The sequence below is a fragment of the Heloderma suspectum genome, chromosome 1 (genome assembly GCF_057233095.1).
Source record: "Heloderma suspectum isolate Gila_16-S chromosome 1, 16-S_ref, whole genome shotgun sequence".
NCBI classification, from domain to species: domain Eukaryota; kingdom Metazoa; phylum Chordata; class Lepidosauria; order Squamata; family Helodermatidae; genus Heloderma; species Heloderma suspectum.
In genome coordinates this window covers 6834442-6849263 of record NC_139458.1, presented here as the reverse complement: position 1 = coordinate 6849263, position 14822 = coordinate 6834442, and the positions used below count along the sequence as shown (strand labels likewise).

Genomic DNA, 14822 nt, shown 5'->3' with positions numbered 1-14822 from the left:
CATGTGCATGAGCACACTTCTTTAGTAGTTAAGGCAATATCTGGCACTGTTATCATTATGTTTTTAAATGCTTTGGACAAAAAAATATATTTGAAGTATTTTATCCTGCTCCTTGGCCAGAAAGGCTCCCAGAGCAGTTACTAACCATCCATTAAAGGAGATGGCCACTGCCCGCAGGCTTACAATCTACAAAGACACGGCACTCAAAAGGGATGGGAAAGGAAGAGGAAAAAATGATGTAGTATTTCAGGACTCCTCTTTGGCTATTGGGTGGTATAGAAATGTAATAAATAAATAAATAACACTGGCTGCTGGTGGTGGGAGTTACATAATGCTCAATATACTGGAACGGATGTTGTCAGTGTTGTGAGGTTTATAACACTCATGTATGTCCATACCCCCCTTCATGGATCACTGCCTTGATGTGGCGAAGGGGCTTGCGTAACTCAGTGAAGCCATAAGCTATGCCGTGCAGGGCCACCCAAGATGGACAGGTCATGGCAGAGAGTTCTGACAAAATGTGGTCCACTGGAGAAGGAAATGGCAACCCACTCCAGTATTCTTGCCAAGAAAACCCCATGGAACATATCACAAGGCTAAAAGAGATGACGCCGGAAGATGAGCCCCTCAGGTCGGAAGGTGTCCAATATACTACTGGGGAAGAGCAGAGGGTATTTCCAAGTAGCGCCAGAAAGACTGAAGCGGCTGGGCCAAAGCCGAAAGGACACTCCGCTGTGGATGTGTCTGGTGGTGAAAAGAAAATCCGATGCTGTAATGAACAATATTGTTTAGGAACCTGGAATGTCAGATCAATGAATCAAGGTAAGCTGGAGGTGGCCAAACATGAGATGGCAAGGCTGAACATCGACATCTTGGGAATCAGCGAACTAAAATGGACAGCCATGGGCGAATTTAATTCAGGTGACCATCATATCTACTACTGTGGGCAAGAATCCCTTAGAAGAAATGGAGTAGCACTCATAGTCAACAAAAGGGTGGGAAAAGCAGTACTGGGGTACAATCTCAAAAACGATAGAATGATCTCAGTACGAATCCAAGGCAAACCATTCAACATCACAGTAATTCAAGTCTATGCCCCAACCACTGATGCCGAAGAAGCTGAGGTTGATCGGTCCTATGAAGACCTACAACACCTTCTAGAACTAGCACCAAAAAAAGAGGTCCTCTTCATCATAGGGGATTGGAATGCTAAAGTAGGAAGTCAAGAAATCACCGGGATAACAGGCAGGCATGGCCTTGGTGTACAAAATGAAGCAGGACAAAAGCTAATAGAGTTTTGCCAAGAGAACACGCTGATCATAGCAAACACTCTTTTCCAACAGCACAAGAGGCGACTCTACACATGGACATCACTAGATGGTCAATATCGAAATCAGATTGATTATGTCCTTTGCAGTCAAAGATGGAGAAGCTCTATACAGTCAGTAAAAACAAGACCTGGAGCTGATCATGAACTTCTTGTTGCAAAATTTCGGCTTAAATTGAAGAACGTAGGGAAAACCACTAAACCATTCAGGTATGACCTAATCATATCCCTTATGAATATACAGTGGAGATGAGGAATAGATTTAAGGGATTAGACCTGATAGACAGAGTGCCTGAGGAACTATGGACGGAGGTCCGTAACATTGTTCAGGAGGCAGCAACGAAATCCATCCCAAAGAAAAAGAAATGCAAGAAAGCCAAGTGGCTGTCTGATGAGGCTTTACAAGTAGCTGACAAAAGAAGGGAAGCGAAAAGCAAGGCAGAAAGGGGAAGATATATCCAACTGAATGCAGAGTTCCAGAGAATAGCAAGGTGAGACAAGAAGGCCTTCTTAAATGAACAATGCAAAGAAATCGAGGAAAACAACAGAATGGGAAAGACTAGAGATCTCTTCAAGAAAATTGGAGATCGCAAGGGAACGTTTTGTGCAAAGACGGGCATGATAAAGGACAAAGAAGGCAGGGACCTAACAGAAGCAGATGAGATTAAGAAGAGGTGGAAAGAATACACAGAAGAACTATACAGGAAAGATCTGAATGTCCCTGATAGCCATGATAGTGCGGTCACTGAACTTGAGCCGGACATCCTAGAGGGTGAAGTCAAGTGGGCCTTAGGAAGCATTAGTAACAACAAAGCTAGCGGAGATGACAGTATTCCAGCTGAGCTATTTAAAATCCTAAAAGATGATGCTGTTAAAGTGCTGCACTCAATACGCCAACAGATTTGGAACACTCAGCAGTGGCCACAAGACTGGAAAACGTCAGTTTACATTCCAATTCCAAAGAAGGGCAACGCCAAAGAGTGTTCAAACTACTGCACAATTGCGCTCATTTCACATGCCAGCAAGGCGATGCTCAAAATCCTACAAGCTAGGCTTCAGCAGTATGCGAACTGAGAACTACCGGAAGTACAAGCTGGGTTTCGAAGAGGCAGAGGAACTAGAGATCAAATCGCCAACATTCGCTGCATCATGGAGAAAGCAAGAGAATTCCAGAAAAACGTCTATTTCTGCTTCATTGACTACGCTAAAGCCTTTGATTGTGTGGATCACAACAAACTGTGGCAAATTCTTAAAGCGATGGGAGTACCAGACCACCTTACCTGTCTCCTGAGAAACCTTTACGAGGGTCAAGAAGCAACAGTAAGAACCAGACATGGAACAACCGAGTGGTTCAAAATTGGGAAAGGAGTACGACAAGGCTGCATATTGTCACCCTGCTTATTTAACTTATATGCAGAGTACATCATGAGAAACGCCGGGTTGGATGAATCACAGGTCAGAATTAAGATTGCTGGGAGAATTATCAACAACCTCCAATATGCAGACGATACCACCCTAATGGCAGAAAGCAAAGAGGATCTCAAGAGCCTCTTGTTGAGGGTGAGAGTGCAAAAGCTGGTTTGAAACTCAGCATTAAAAAAACTAAGATCATGGCATCTGGCCCCATCACGTCCTGGCATATAGAAGGGGAAGAAATGGAAGCAGTGACAGATTTTACTTTCTTGGGCTCCACGATCACCGCAGACGGTGACTGTAGCCATGAAATTAAAAGACGCTTGCTCCTTGGGAGGAAAGCTATGGCAAATCTAGACAGCATAGTAAGAAGCAGAGACATCACCTTGCCAACAAAGGTCCGTCTAATCAAAGCTATGGTTTTCCCAGTAGTAACGTATGGCTGTGAGAGCTGGACTATAAGGAAGGCTGAGCGCCGAAGAATTGATGCTTTCGAACTGTGGTGCTGGAGAAGACTCTTATGAGTCCCCTGGACTGCAAGGAGGTCAAATCAGTCCATCCTAAAGGAAATCAACCCTGAGTGCTCATTGGAAGGACAGATACTGAAGCTGAAGCTCAAATATTTTGGCCACCTAATGCGAAGAGAAAAGTCCCTGGAAAAGACCCTGATGCTGGGAAAGACTGAAGGCAAAAGGAGAAGGGGACGGCAGAGGATGAGATGGCTAGATAGCATCACCGATGCAATGAAGATGAACTTGAGCACGCTCCGGGAGAGAGCGGAGGACAGGAAGGCCTGGCGTGCTATGGTCCATGGGGTCACGAAGAGTCGGACACGACTGAACGTCTGAACAACAACAACAACATGTCCATACCACCCTGAGGGTTGTCTGTTGTGGGGAAATCCAGCCCTTTTGGGCCTGACAGATCCCCGCAAAACCCGGGAACTTTACCGGGGTATGTGTGCACAAAATTGCAAGCCAATTTGCACAAAATCATGGTTGTAAATAGCTCGATTTGCACAAAATCGCAGCCATAAATGGCTTGATTTGTGCAAATTAGACCATTTATGGCACAGTTTTGTGCAAATTGCACTATTTGTACAAATCACTATTTGCGCAACCACCCTCCCCCAAACCCACAAGTTGGCCTGACATGTCACACGTCAAGTCAGGCCAGCTTGCGGATGATCAAGCCGGAGGCTGGAGCTGGCAAAAACACGCCAAGCTCCACTCCCCAAACGGCTTCCGTCAACACCCCTACCCTGAATACAGCTGATCCTGAAAGCTAAGCATGGTTGAGACTGGTGACTACTTGGGTGGGTTCCCACCTGGGATTTCCAGGTGCCACAGGCCTTTGGCCGTTGATCTATATTGCATTTCAAATTGTATTCTTGTCTTTACAGAAGACAGAATTGAAGTGCTGGAAATAGCAATACCAAGCATGCATGCGAGACGTTACTAAATGCATCCAAATCTAAAACCCATGTGGGTCGAAGTCAGGGTTGCTCAAACGTCCAATTACGTCCTCCCAGTGCAAGTGTGACCGTTCCTCCGATTACCATCTAACCAGCATTGCCCTTGCGCCCTGGCATGTAATTATTTGGGGGTGGGGTGGCGTTCCTGGGCCTCCATCTTTCTAATTAGGGCATCGTGCTAGTCAGGGAGAGGATAAACTATAAATGAATGTTATTATGATACACAGTCAAGCACCTTCAAGGCCAGGTGTTCCAAAGTTAGCTTTAAAAGGGCCAGCTCTGTCCTCAGGCGTCCAGTCCACATAGAGGTCTATTGGAAAAGAGAGAAGAGAAGTGGTAATTTTGTAGTCCAGGGCCCCGGAGGAGAGATGTGTGGATAGCTTCTTTAGAGGTCTGACTGGTTCTGACTGAAACCCGGAGTGGATTCACTGCCCCGCTGATACCGGAACCACCAGCCGCCACTGATCCAGAGAAAAGGAGCAGAGAGCGAGAGAGACACTAACATGAAATGGAAGCAAGCTGAGGTTTACCCAAGTGGAGAATATCCAGAAATGGGCAGCGAAGAGGGGTTTGTCTGGGTATATGCACATGCACGCACGTGCCCCTGAAAGGCAATATATAAATACTTCATTATTATTGGTACCAAATGTGCCCAGCTTATCACGGTGTGGAAGAGTTTGATACAGTGGAGCGAAGGTATGCCTCTGTCAAGAGCTGGACACACGCACCGCCACCACCCCGTCTGAGTTGGCACCCCTAGGCACGGCCCCTGCCATGGCGGTGCACCCCATGGCCTCCAGAGGGAGGCGTCTGCCCACTCCATTCCCCTGAGGGGGGCTGCCCCACAGCAGGAGGAAGGGCCAGCCAAATAACAGTGGTGTCCTGGTCAGTTCCAAAGTGCGGGAAAAGTCCGTGACAGTCCCCACTGCCACGCCTCCAGGAGAGTCCAAGAAAGCCAGCCCCTGTGTTGGTCCACTTCAAGGAACCAGTTCTAGTAGTTTTCATCTCCACCAGGAACAGGGCTTTGGAAAACCTTAACTGCCTTTTCAAGAGCAAGCCACTCCAGAATACTTTGCATTACCACAGAAAATACATCGTTGCCGGGAAAAATAATTCTCCCTCTCCTCAGCTACTGTGAGGATTTCAGCTGGGCTCAAAGGAAACAGGGAATTCGGGGTGGGGTGGAAGATAAAGTCAGTGCCCTGCTAATAAAACAGGCCTGGTGTGGCCTGCCTGTGAGCCCTGGCTGTACTACACCTCTGCGTAGGACTCGCTCAGGGAAGTCTGCCACTTAGAGATTGAAGGTGGTACCACTGTCTTCAAACACACAGGCACATTTATTAAAATTAATTAATGCTTGGGTACTAACCCGGGGCTGGCTAAACAGCTTGGGACCAGAGTATCTAATGGAACATCCCCTCCCCTATATACCTGCTCCGACCCTTAGGTCACCTTTGGAGGTCCTGCTGAAGGAAGCTAGGCAGGTGAGGGCCTTCTCAGTGGTGGCACCCCACTTATGGAATGCCCTCCCTCCCCAAAGAGGTTTGCCTGGCACTCATGTTGTTATCTTTTCAGCACCAGGCAAAGACCTTTCTTTTCTCCCAGGCATTTTAGAGAGCTAGTTCTAGACGTTTATGGCTATTTTATCTATTCCTATACATCTGTCCATAGGTATTTATGGCTGTTTGTTTTGTACTGTGTTTTATTCTTTTGAACATTTGTATTGTATTTTATATTTTTAACTGTTTGTATGGCACTTTCATCTTTCAATTGTTTGTAATCCGCCCGGAGAACACTGGCTATTGGGTGGATTAAAAATCTAATTAATATATTTAAAAACCCAAATTTTAAAAGGTGTCGCTCTTGGAACAACAAGATAGCTGGGAGGTTTTGTGACTGTGATGCCATGGCACCTGGGCAGCAGTAAGTCTAAGGTCTTTCCCCCCCCATTTTCGACCAGGTACCTTGCTCAAGAATATTACGACAGGCTTCCTGAGCTGAAGCAAGCTATCGATCAGATCAGGAGCGGCTTCTTTTCGCCAAAAGAACCAGACCTCTTCAAAGATCTGGTCAACATGCTGTTCCACCATGACCGGTGAGTGGGAGACCCCTTGCAGATCATTCTGGTTACGCCTTCGATTTGGAAACGGTCGCTTGTCCCCTCTGTAAGTTGCTTGCTTCAATGGGCCAGTCCCAGCGAAGCTGCCTTTTCTCCAGCCCTGCCAAAGTTAAAACTGTGGAGCGTGCTCTCCCGGTCAGCATGCTGGCTCTCCCTCCCAACATCATGTCGCCCTCCTGCGTGACCAAGCAATGGAAACCGGGGTGGAGCTTTGCAGGGGAAGCGGGAGGGGCGGTGCGGGTACAATCAGACCCTGTCCTCAGTGGCTGGGGCTGCCAGGTGCGAGGAATACATGTACCCGCCCCGCCCCCTCCAACTCAAGATCCTTGGGTCGCATGGCAGTCCCTGGGGTGTTGAGATGCTCTGTACTGCAGAGTACAAGATGTTGTGGACAAATAGCCATTGTAGATAAAAAGGCATCCATTGCCATCACAGGTTATCACAGCTTAGGCTCTCCAGATGTGATGGGACTACAACTCCCAGAATCTGGGAATTGTAGTCCAACATATCTGGAGGGCGCTATTTTGGGAAGGCTGGCCTACTTTGTTGTCTTCCCAACAGCATCTGGCTGGCTTCTGTTGCAGCCAAGCTCAGGACTTCATGGCGCTTGGCCTAACCTAGCAGTCAGGTGCCTGTTGAGGACCTTGTATTTTGGGGCAAGATGTTGGACTTCAGCCCCTTCTTACTCTCTGAGCACAGAGAGGCCTTTGGTGCATGCCCTTTCATCATCTTTCTGGTTTCTTCCCTGCACTCCTAAATAGATTTAAAGTCTTCGCAGACTATGAAGCTTATGTCAAATGTCAAGACAACGTCAGTCAGCTCTACATGGTAAGCCGGGTGTGGGGGGAGCCATCTGTGGGGAGGCTTCTGGCTGGCGCTGGGGGTAGGCCAGGCTGGGATGGTTGGCGGAGGCCCAGAGGACAGTAAGGGGTCCCACAAACCAAGAGGGGCTCCTGTTTTTGCTTCACGCGAGGAATCGCTCAGGAAGGATGGAGGCAGAGCGAAGGAGCCTCATGCTATCTTTAACCTTCCCAGGTGCCCTGTACAGAATGTATGTATGTATTTGAAGGTATTTTATACCCCTTCTCTGCCAAAAAGGCTCCCAGAAAGGCTTACAAATAATCAGTAAAAGAAGATACTCCGTGCCTGCAGGCTTACAGTCTAAAAAGACACAACACACAAGGAGCAAGGAATGGGGAGGGAAGACAGGGACAATTAATTCTTTTAGCAGGGCTGGTGGGATGGGCCCGTCTCCCTCTGCTCAGCCTGCTGCGAGCACCACTCCCCTTCAGGGTTCTCCAGTCTGCAGGGGGCTCTGGGGGCAGAGAGAGGGGAGGAGGTTGGGTGTGTGCCAGGGCAGGGGGATGGAGGGACCCCTTGTGAGGACGCTGCAGGCAACTGCCCTTTTGGACAGACGCTCGCAGGTTTCCACAAATTGCAGCTTTTGAGGGGGGGCAGTTTTCTGTGGGGGAAAAGAGCATGGGGTGGTGGATGGGTTTAAATACCCCCTCTCCCCGGCATTGTGGCCCTGATCCAGATCTCGCCCAGTGGTTGCTTTTTCTGTAAACTTCTAGAGGCAATCCAGTTGCAGATCTCCAACCCACTGTCTAGTCTAGCCCCAACTATGCAGACTTTTATGAGCTCACATGCCCCACAAATACCCCCATTTAGCCATTTGTGGTCTGAAAGAGACCCACTTTTGCTGCCTGCCTGGTTGCCTGGAATTTTGTTCATCATCATAGGTGATCAAGCAAACAGTTATTTGAACCTTCCTGTAGCTTTAAACCCTTTCCTTCTGATTCCAACCGTCTGTCCCCATCCATCCATTTTGAAATTCTCTTTAAAGATTTGGAAACTGTTGGCATATTTCACCCCGCCTCACCCCAGATCTTCCAATATCTCTTGACTTTTTGTATGGTGCCTTGATTCCTTTGCTCTTCATTTGCTTTTTCTTCTGCATCCTGTATTTTTTCCATAGTTTTAATCTTCCTCCTTTGGCACCCTCCTTTGAAGGATTACCGACAGGGGTCCCCAAACCTTTTGGGCCAATTTGGAATTTTGGGAGTGTGTCATGGGTGCTCTCACAAAATGGCTGCCATGGCAGGCCAGTCACAAAGTACCACACACCCACACTCAAAGAACGAAACCAAAAGACCAAAAGCAAAAGCACACATGCCAGGAAAAATCCACATCAACCCCCGCCCCCCCCCCCATTAAAAAGTAGGGAAAACACACACCACACCCAAATGAACAAAGTAGCCTCTCTCTCTCTCTCTCTCTTCTCAAATACTGGCTACCTTTCCCACCACACACACACACACATAATACAGACAAAACACTCTTCCTCCCAATTCTGGCTTGCTAGGCCCCGCTCTACTACCACCATAGCTTACATGTGTTTTTCCTAGCTGGCTGAGCACAGTTCAAACCAAAGCAGCCAGTGACCATTTTTATTTTCTAATAATCCTTCTGGGGCCTATGTAAGGGACAGAGACATTCCTAGAAATAAAGATGGTGCTACAGAGCAGTGCTTTGCTTCAGCCTCCTGGGTTTTTAAAATAAATTTTTTTAATTAAAAAAAACTTTAGAAATCAGGAGGGGCAGGGAGCCTGGCCAAGGAAGGTGTCCATGGGTACTACGTTAGGGACCCCAGTTTAGAATGTCAAGTTGTGCCTCAGACATCCCACGCCTAATGAACTGAGGCCTGCCACACAGAGTTGCTTTATGGTTGACAATGTCTTTGCCTGTGGAAATAAGACCTTCAGGATTCCAAAGCCAGGTTCTTGTTGGCTGTTTTCCTTGACAGAACTCGAGGGAATGGACCAAAACTGTAATCAGAAACATTGCTGCCTCTGGGAAGTTCTCCAGCGACAGGACCATCAAGGAATACGCCCGGGACATCTGGAACATGGAGCCTTCCGACCTGAAGATCCCGCCACCCAATGTGCCCCGGGACGTTGCCGACGAGACGCTGGCCAACAACATGGCTGAAAAGATGCATGTGTGAATCTGAGAGAACCCTGATGGTCAGCTTGACTTGTGTAGCGCACTGTACTGTATGTGGTGGACAACGCATGCCCACCCTTGTTTAGCAAAGTAACAGTAGTAAAAGTTATGGCCTCTTCTTTTTTCTTTTTCATTCTAAGCCTTGAGAGTGATGGGAGTTACCTTGTGAATTCTGCAGAAGTGTAGACAAGTTGGGGTGTGTGTGTTCTACAGATTTAAATGTCATGACTTCCCCTTCTCCCTGGAATTCTGGGAATTGTAGGGATGTGAAGCACTTGGGGGCTCCTCTAATGGAAGCATTGGTGCTCTTGCAAAACAAGTTTCCATGATCCCTGGGGGTGGGACGCACACACCTTGCACTAACTTGAATCTGTGGCGCAGACATGCCCCTAGATAAAACCTGCATGTAAGGAACATGGCCAGAAGTGCCAATGGCAAGATTAAGTCATGTAATTGTTGTTTTTAAAGGAAAACAAAGGGAGTTGTCCAGGATGTGTCTCCGTCAAATGAATGTTGAGCAGAGGGCACAGTGCCAGTTTTGTGGGAGGTGTTAAAAAAGTTGGCAAAGCAACAGGAGTCTTAATGTTGCTATCAGGGCCATCTTAGAGTCAAGGGGTGAGCGTTGGAGTCTGCTCCACCTTCGCTATCATCTGTTCCAAATAGCCAGACCAGAGCGCCTTAAGGGATCCTTTGCAGTATCCAACTGGTGCTGTGTGTTCGGTGTTCCATGGTACTAGAGGTTTCTTTTTGGAAGTTGCCCTATGTCAGCCTTCCCACAACCTGGCGCCCTCCAGATGTGTTGGACTACAACACCCATCATTCCCAGCATGCTGGCTGGAGTGATGGGAGTTGTAGTCCAACACATCTGGAGGGCGCCAGGTTGCGGGAAGGCTGCCCTCGGTGTATGAGGTAGCTACATGGCGGCTGTGTGCGTACCCTAGGAAGCTGCGCTAAGAAGAGGAAAGAGTGTTCCGCTCAGTTTGTGCTTAAAATGTCCACGTTTGGATGCTTTTCGCACAAAACCAAAAGTTTTTGCAAGGCTTGAATGGGTAGGAGATGACCCCTGCTTTGCTGTACCCAATCTATGATTGTTCATTCCCGGAAATCCACACAGCAAAATGAAAGGAGACCCACGCTCTCTTCTTTTCCACTGCTGATTTTATTATCCGTGGCAAATCAGTTGGAAAACTGCGTCAAGTCTCCTTGCTGGTGGTCTCCATGTCAGCGGGCTGTTTTGCTGCTGGTGTCACTTGATGCCCTTGAGAAAATTTCTGTTGGGGGAGACGTAGAGAGATGTCTTATTTTGCTCGATTTGGCACCATCCAGAAATCTATCTCCTGCTCACTCAGGCCAGCACCTTGCACAGTACTTTGTGCAGAATGAATCCAGAAGTACGTGCACCCTAGAGCTGAAGGCCAGCTTGGCAATTCAGTATATGTGGATCTGGCAACTGCGTGATTTCACGGCTTTGGCATGTTTTCCCCCTCACTCTAAAAGACTGAAATTCCTCCCCTAAGGTTTAGTACTGGCAGTAAGAGCTTTAAGCTAAAATATGCTGCAGTCTCTGGTCCCGCCCCTTTTGCCTCCCACCCTGCCCACCACTAGAATGCAGCCTCTGAGAACTTATCTGAAATGGGATGTGGCCCTCAAGCAAAAGAGGTTGGGCAGTTCTGCACTAAGGTCACCAGGCAGGGCCTTGCTCCCTGTTCCGCCCGCTCTTTTGCTGGCTGGCCCACTCTGGCACAGCAGTGATATTGCACCCTCCCCACAGAGCCTCAGCAGGCCCCACTCAGTTCTGGTTTCTAGGTCAGCCATTTCGATAGTGTTCCAGCAAGCTTTGGGGGAAAGGCAAAGTTTGGTTCTGGACTTAAGTAATGTTTTATTAGGACCTGCTCCTATTATGGGATTGCAATGATTTCCTCTGGTTGGATCCAGATTCTGTCCTATACAAGCAGAAGTCATGTTGTGCAACCACAACACCCTTTCCCCTGCATTGCACAATAGAGCAGTCCTACTGGAATCAATGGGCGTTGACTACTTAAGTCCCACTGATTTAAATTAGTCTCTTCTACATATGACAAAGTCTGGCTCAAAGCCTGTATTTATATAGTTAAGCCACAGCACAAATTCTTTGGGCAGCTCACAAACAGATACAACATTAACACACAGTATAAAACAACTGAAAAGAGGAGCTGAGCCATGGATTTTTAACTGAGAGGCCCAGACTCAACAACCCTAAGTTATTTAAAAGACCTGGCTGAAAAAGAAGGTCTTCACTTCTTTCTAATTTGCTTTTCAATTTGTTGTTGGCCATCCTGTAATTTTCTTTATGCATGTGCCTGGGGCATAAATGGAAAAATAAATCTCCCAGTCCCTGCCACCTTCTGATCAATGGACCTTAGGCTGATCCCAGCAAGAAGACCAGGGCTGACCATGGCATGGAAGTCACAGATGCAGCTGGCAAGGTGGCTAAAAGGAGGAATGTGCTGAAGGGATCCATTCCAGAGGTCGAGGGGGAGCAGCCAGCTGGCCTGCTCAGAAGCAGCCAAGGGCTGCATCGAGCTTGGGCTACGCTCAGTCCCAAGAAGCTTTGCAGCCAGACCCTTCCTCAGTGCTGGAAGAGAGGCAACAGACCCCTGCAAGAAGGGCGGGGGGTTGCTCTGTGACTAATGCAGGGACTCCTGGGCCCTCTCCCATTCTTGGGACGGGAGGGGCCCCAGCAAGCTGGGAGAGAAGCTGGGGGATATTGCTCCACAGCTCTGCTCTTCGAAGCTTCACTCCCGGCTGGCTGGCTGGCTGGCAGCCCCTGCCAGGGCCAAGGGGCAGCATGGCTGGGCACCTGCTGAGGGGGCCACACCTCAGCAGCCCCCCCCAGGGCCCCCTGGACATGCTCCTCCTCACCAATGAAGCAACAGCTGCAACACAGTCTCCCCGTCCCTCTCAATGGGCACACACAGCCAAGGTGCATTGAGAATGCACACAAAAATTGTGCTAACGGGCACAGCGCTTTCTTCCTGGAGCGGGGGTCACATGTGTCTGAAGCAACCTGAATTTGCCCCAGTCAAGGCTTGCTTCAAGGGGCAGCATGGCCAGGCCCCTGCCAGGGGCCCACCCCCCGCAGCAGGGCCCCACTGACAAGAGGCCCCTGCCCGTGTTCCTCTTCCCCCTGCAGCCTGCTTGTTCCCCTGCCACTCGCTCTGGCCTGGGCAACGGCAGTGGTGAGGAGGGGGAGGAGGAGATGCTGAGGCTTCCTGGTGCTCTGCCTGCCGAGCAGCGATGAGACGCGTGAGGAGCGGCCAGAGCAGCGGGTGGCCCTGGTGCTGAGAAGGGAGGCTCCCAGGGAGGGGGCCCAGGGAGGGCAGCTTGCCCAGGGGCACAATCCAACGCATCGTTGGACAGAAAGAAGCCCTGCGACTCCCAGCAGGCCCCAGCCAGCCAGGCCGCAACACCACAGCCCTTGCAGGGTGCTGCTCATCAGCCCCAAAACTGGCTGCATCTCAGACCCCCTCCAGAGGGACTAGCTCCTTTGATTCGGCACACGGTTGGGGCAGCTCTGCTCTTTCGCTGCTGCTCAGAAACCTGCGTTCTGCCCCTGCAAATGGACTCGCCCAGCCAGGCCTGGCTGGCTGTCGGGCAGTAGGGGTGGGCAACCGTCCCAGCTCAGCTCTCCACACCCCAGGCCGATGAAAGGGAAACAGGAGGCCAGGCCCCGCCTGTGCGAGACGGCCGCTGCTCAGCCTGGCTGGTTGTGCTTACTTCAGAATGGAGGCGATCTCCGGGTGCGAGGAGATGTGGTCGTGTCCTAAACCCATGGCAGGAGGGAAGGAAATGAACTTGACGTTGTCCTTCTTCGTGGAGGCGTTGTACGCAGCCTCAAAGACCTGTGCACGTGGGGGGGAAGGAGAGGAGTGGAGCGCTGGCCCTCAGATCCTGGCCTGACCAGAGGAGTAGGAGCAGCTTCCGCTGATCCAGCGGAGGCTGCGGGGAAGTGGATCCGCTCCGGGTTTCAGGCAGAACCATCAGCTCTGTTAGAGTTCTGTCCAAGGTGCTCCTTTAGAGTTCTGGCTGAAACCCGGAGTGGATTCACTGCCCCACTGACATCGGCACCACCAGCCTCCACTGGGGGCACCACTGGTACAGAATCGCCCACTTGGACTGGCTGTCCAGAGACTCGGGCAGAGACACAACCTTCCCATGGCCTGGCATCTGATCCTTTTAACCAAGGCTAAGCTCAAAAGTGGTCCCTTGAAAGCGTTCATCTTTACATTGGGGGGAGGGGTTCTTCAAAAGGTTTGGGGGGCACTTATTTCAGCAGCATCTTCTTTCTTTCTTTCTTTTGGCCAGGTAGCGGACCTCCTCTCAGCAGCCGCCCAGCCCCCACCCCCTGGGACCATCACTGTCACAGTATTATCATGGGGGTGGGGGGAGGAATGTTACTTGCTGGGAGGGGGACACTCAAGCCAGCACAGATGCTGCTTCTGGCGGCAGCACAGAAAAACGATGTGCCATTTTCAGATTAATTTTTATCCACCTTTAAGCCAAGGGGCGGGGCAGGGGGCTTCCAATGCTTTCCCCATCCCCTATTTTATTCTCAGAACAGCCTTGTGACGTAGGTTGGGCAGAGAAAGAGAGAGTGGCTTGCCCATGAGTCAGAATTTGAACCTGGGTCTTCCCAATACTAGTCTTACAGCTCTAACCATCACCCCACCAGCTCTACCACTAACCGGTAAGCCTCCCTTTTGAAGAATTCCATTTCCATGCCCCAATCTGCCTCCTGAAAACGGAGTGGTGAATTTAGAGGAGGGGGCTTTCTGCTTAATCGTACGGGGATGTGGTAGATTAACCTGAGGCCCTTTTGCATGCACCCTTGACTTCTGACGTCTGGCCAACTTCAGCACCACTTTGCCTGGGTCAACTTGCGTTCCCTTGGCAGGGCTGCTTGAAGTGCTGTTCGCAGAGCCAGGGCAGCCCACCTGGGCCCATGGAGAAGCAGAGGAGGCCCACCAATGCACACTTTTCCCAGGGCCCCCCTCCAACCTGGAGCCGGCCTGGGCTGAAGCCATTCCCTGTAACTTCCGGCAGCATCCAACCTAGGTTCCCTCAGGAGAGTGTGCCTCTGCTTACACATCTGTCCTCCCTGCATTCATACTTTTTAAGGTGTGTAATTTCCAGGGAAGCTCAACTCCCCTCTGCACATCCTTGGTTTCTCACCCCACTAAAACAAGCCTCTTCCCGATGGTCACATAGGGCGAGTCACTGGAATGGTGCAGGGAGGCACTTCATACGGCACTTGAATATCAGAACAACCTGGCTGGATCAGGCCAAGGACCTATCTAAGCCAGGACCTTGTTTCCAATATTGAGCCTCCTGGTGGGAGCCCAGACCCAGGCCATGAAGGCAACTATCCTTCCTTGTTGATTATCTCCCCCCCACAGCATCTGGTTATTCAAAAGCAGACTGTCCCTAAGCATGGAGGTTCTGTT

At 49.9% G+C, this 14822-nt stretch overlaps 2 protein-coding genes across 6 annotated transcripts in view; one reads left to right on the top strand and one right to left on the bottom strand.

Annotated features, from left to right (window-relative positions):
- The window catches only part of PYGL (glycogen phosphorylase L), a 43081-nt gene extending 33624 nt beyond the window's left edge, over positions 1 to 9457 (top strand). For all 3 annotated transcript variants that reach the window (XM_084834494.1, XM_084834505.1, XM_084834482.1), the window contains 3 exons: positions 6175 to 6309; positions 7095 to 7161; positions 9140 to 9457. In XM_084834494.1, the coding sequence (XP_084690620.1) occupies positions 6175 to 6309; positions 7095 to 7161; positions 9140 to 9340 (403 nt within the window). In that variant the 3' untranslated portion in view covers positions 9341 to 9457. The remainder of the gene's footprint in view (positions 1 to 6174; positions 6310 to 7094; positions 7162 to 9139) is intronic.
- Positions 8868 to 14822, bottom strand: part of ABHD12B (abhydrolase domain containing 12B) — a 32270-nt gene continuing 26315 nt past the window's right edge. The window contains exons 12-14 of one of the 3 annotated variants that reach the window (XR_014787805.1): positions 13096 to 13220; positions 10235 to 10610; positions 8868 to 10127 (exon numbers count right to left, since the gene is read on the bottom strand). Coding sequence is in view for 1 of the 3 variants with exons in the window: in XM_084834569.1 (XP_084690695.1) it covers positions 10586 to 10610; positions 13096 to 13220 (150 nt within the window). In the remaining 2 variants the exon portion in view is untranslated. Of the gene's footprint in view, positions 10611 to 13095; positions 13221 to 14822 lie in introns of all 3 variants that reach the window. The other 2 variants (XR_014787804.1, XM_084834569.1) reach the window with 2 other exon arrangements.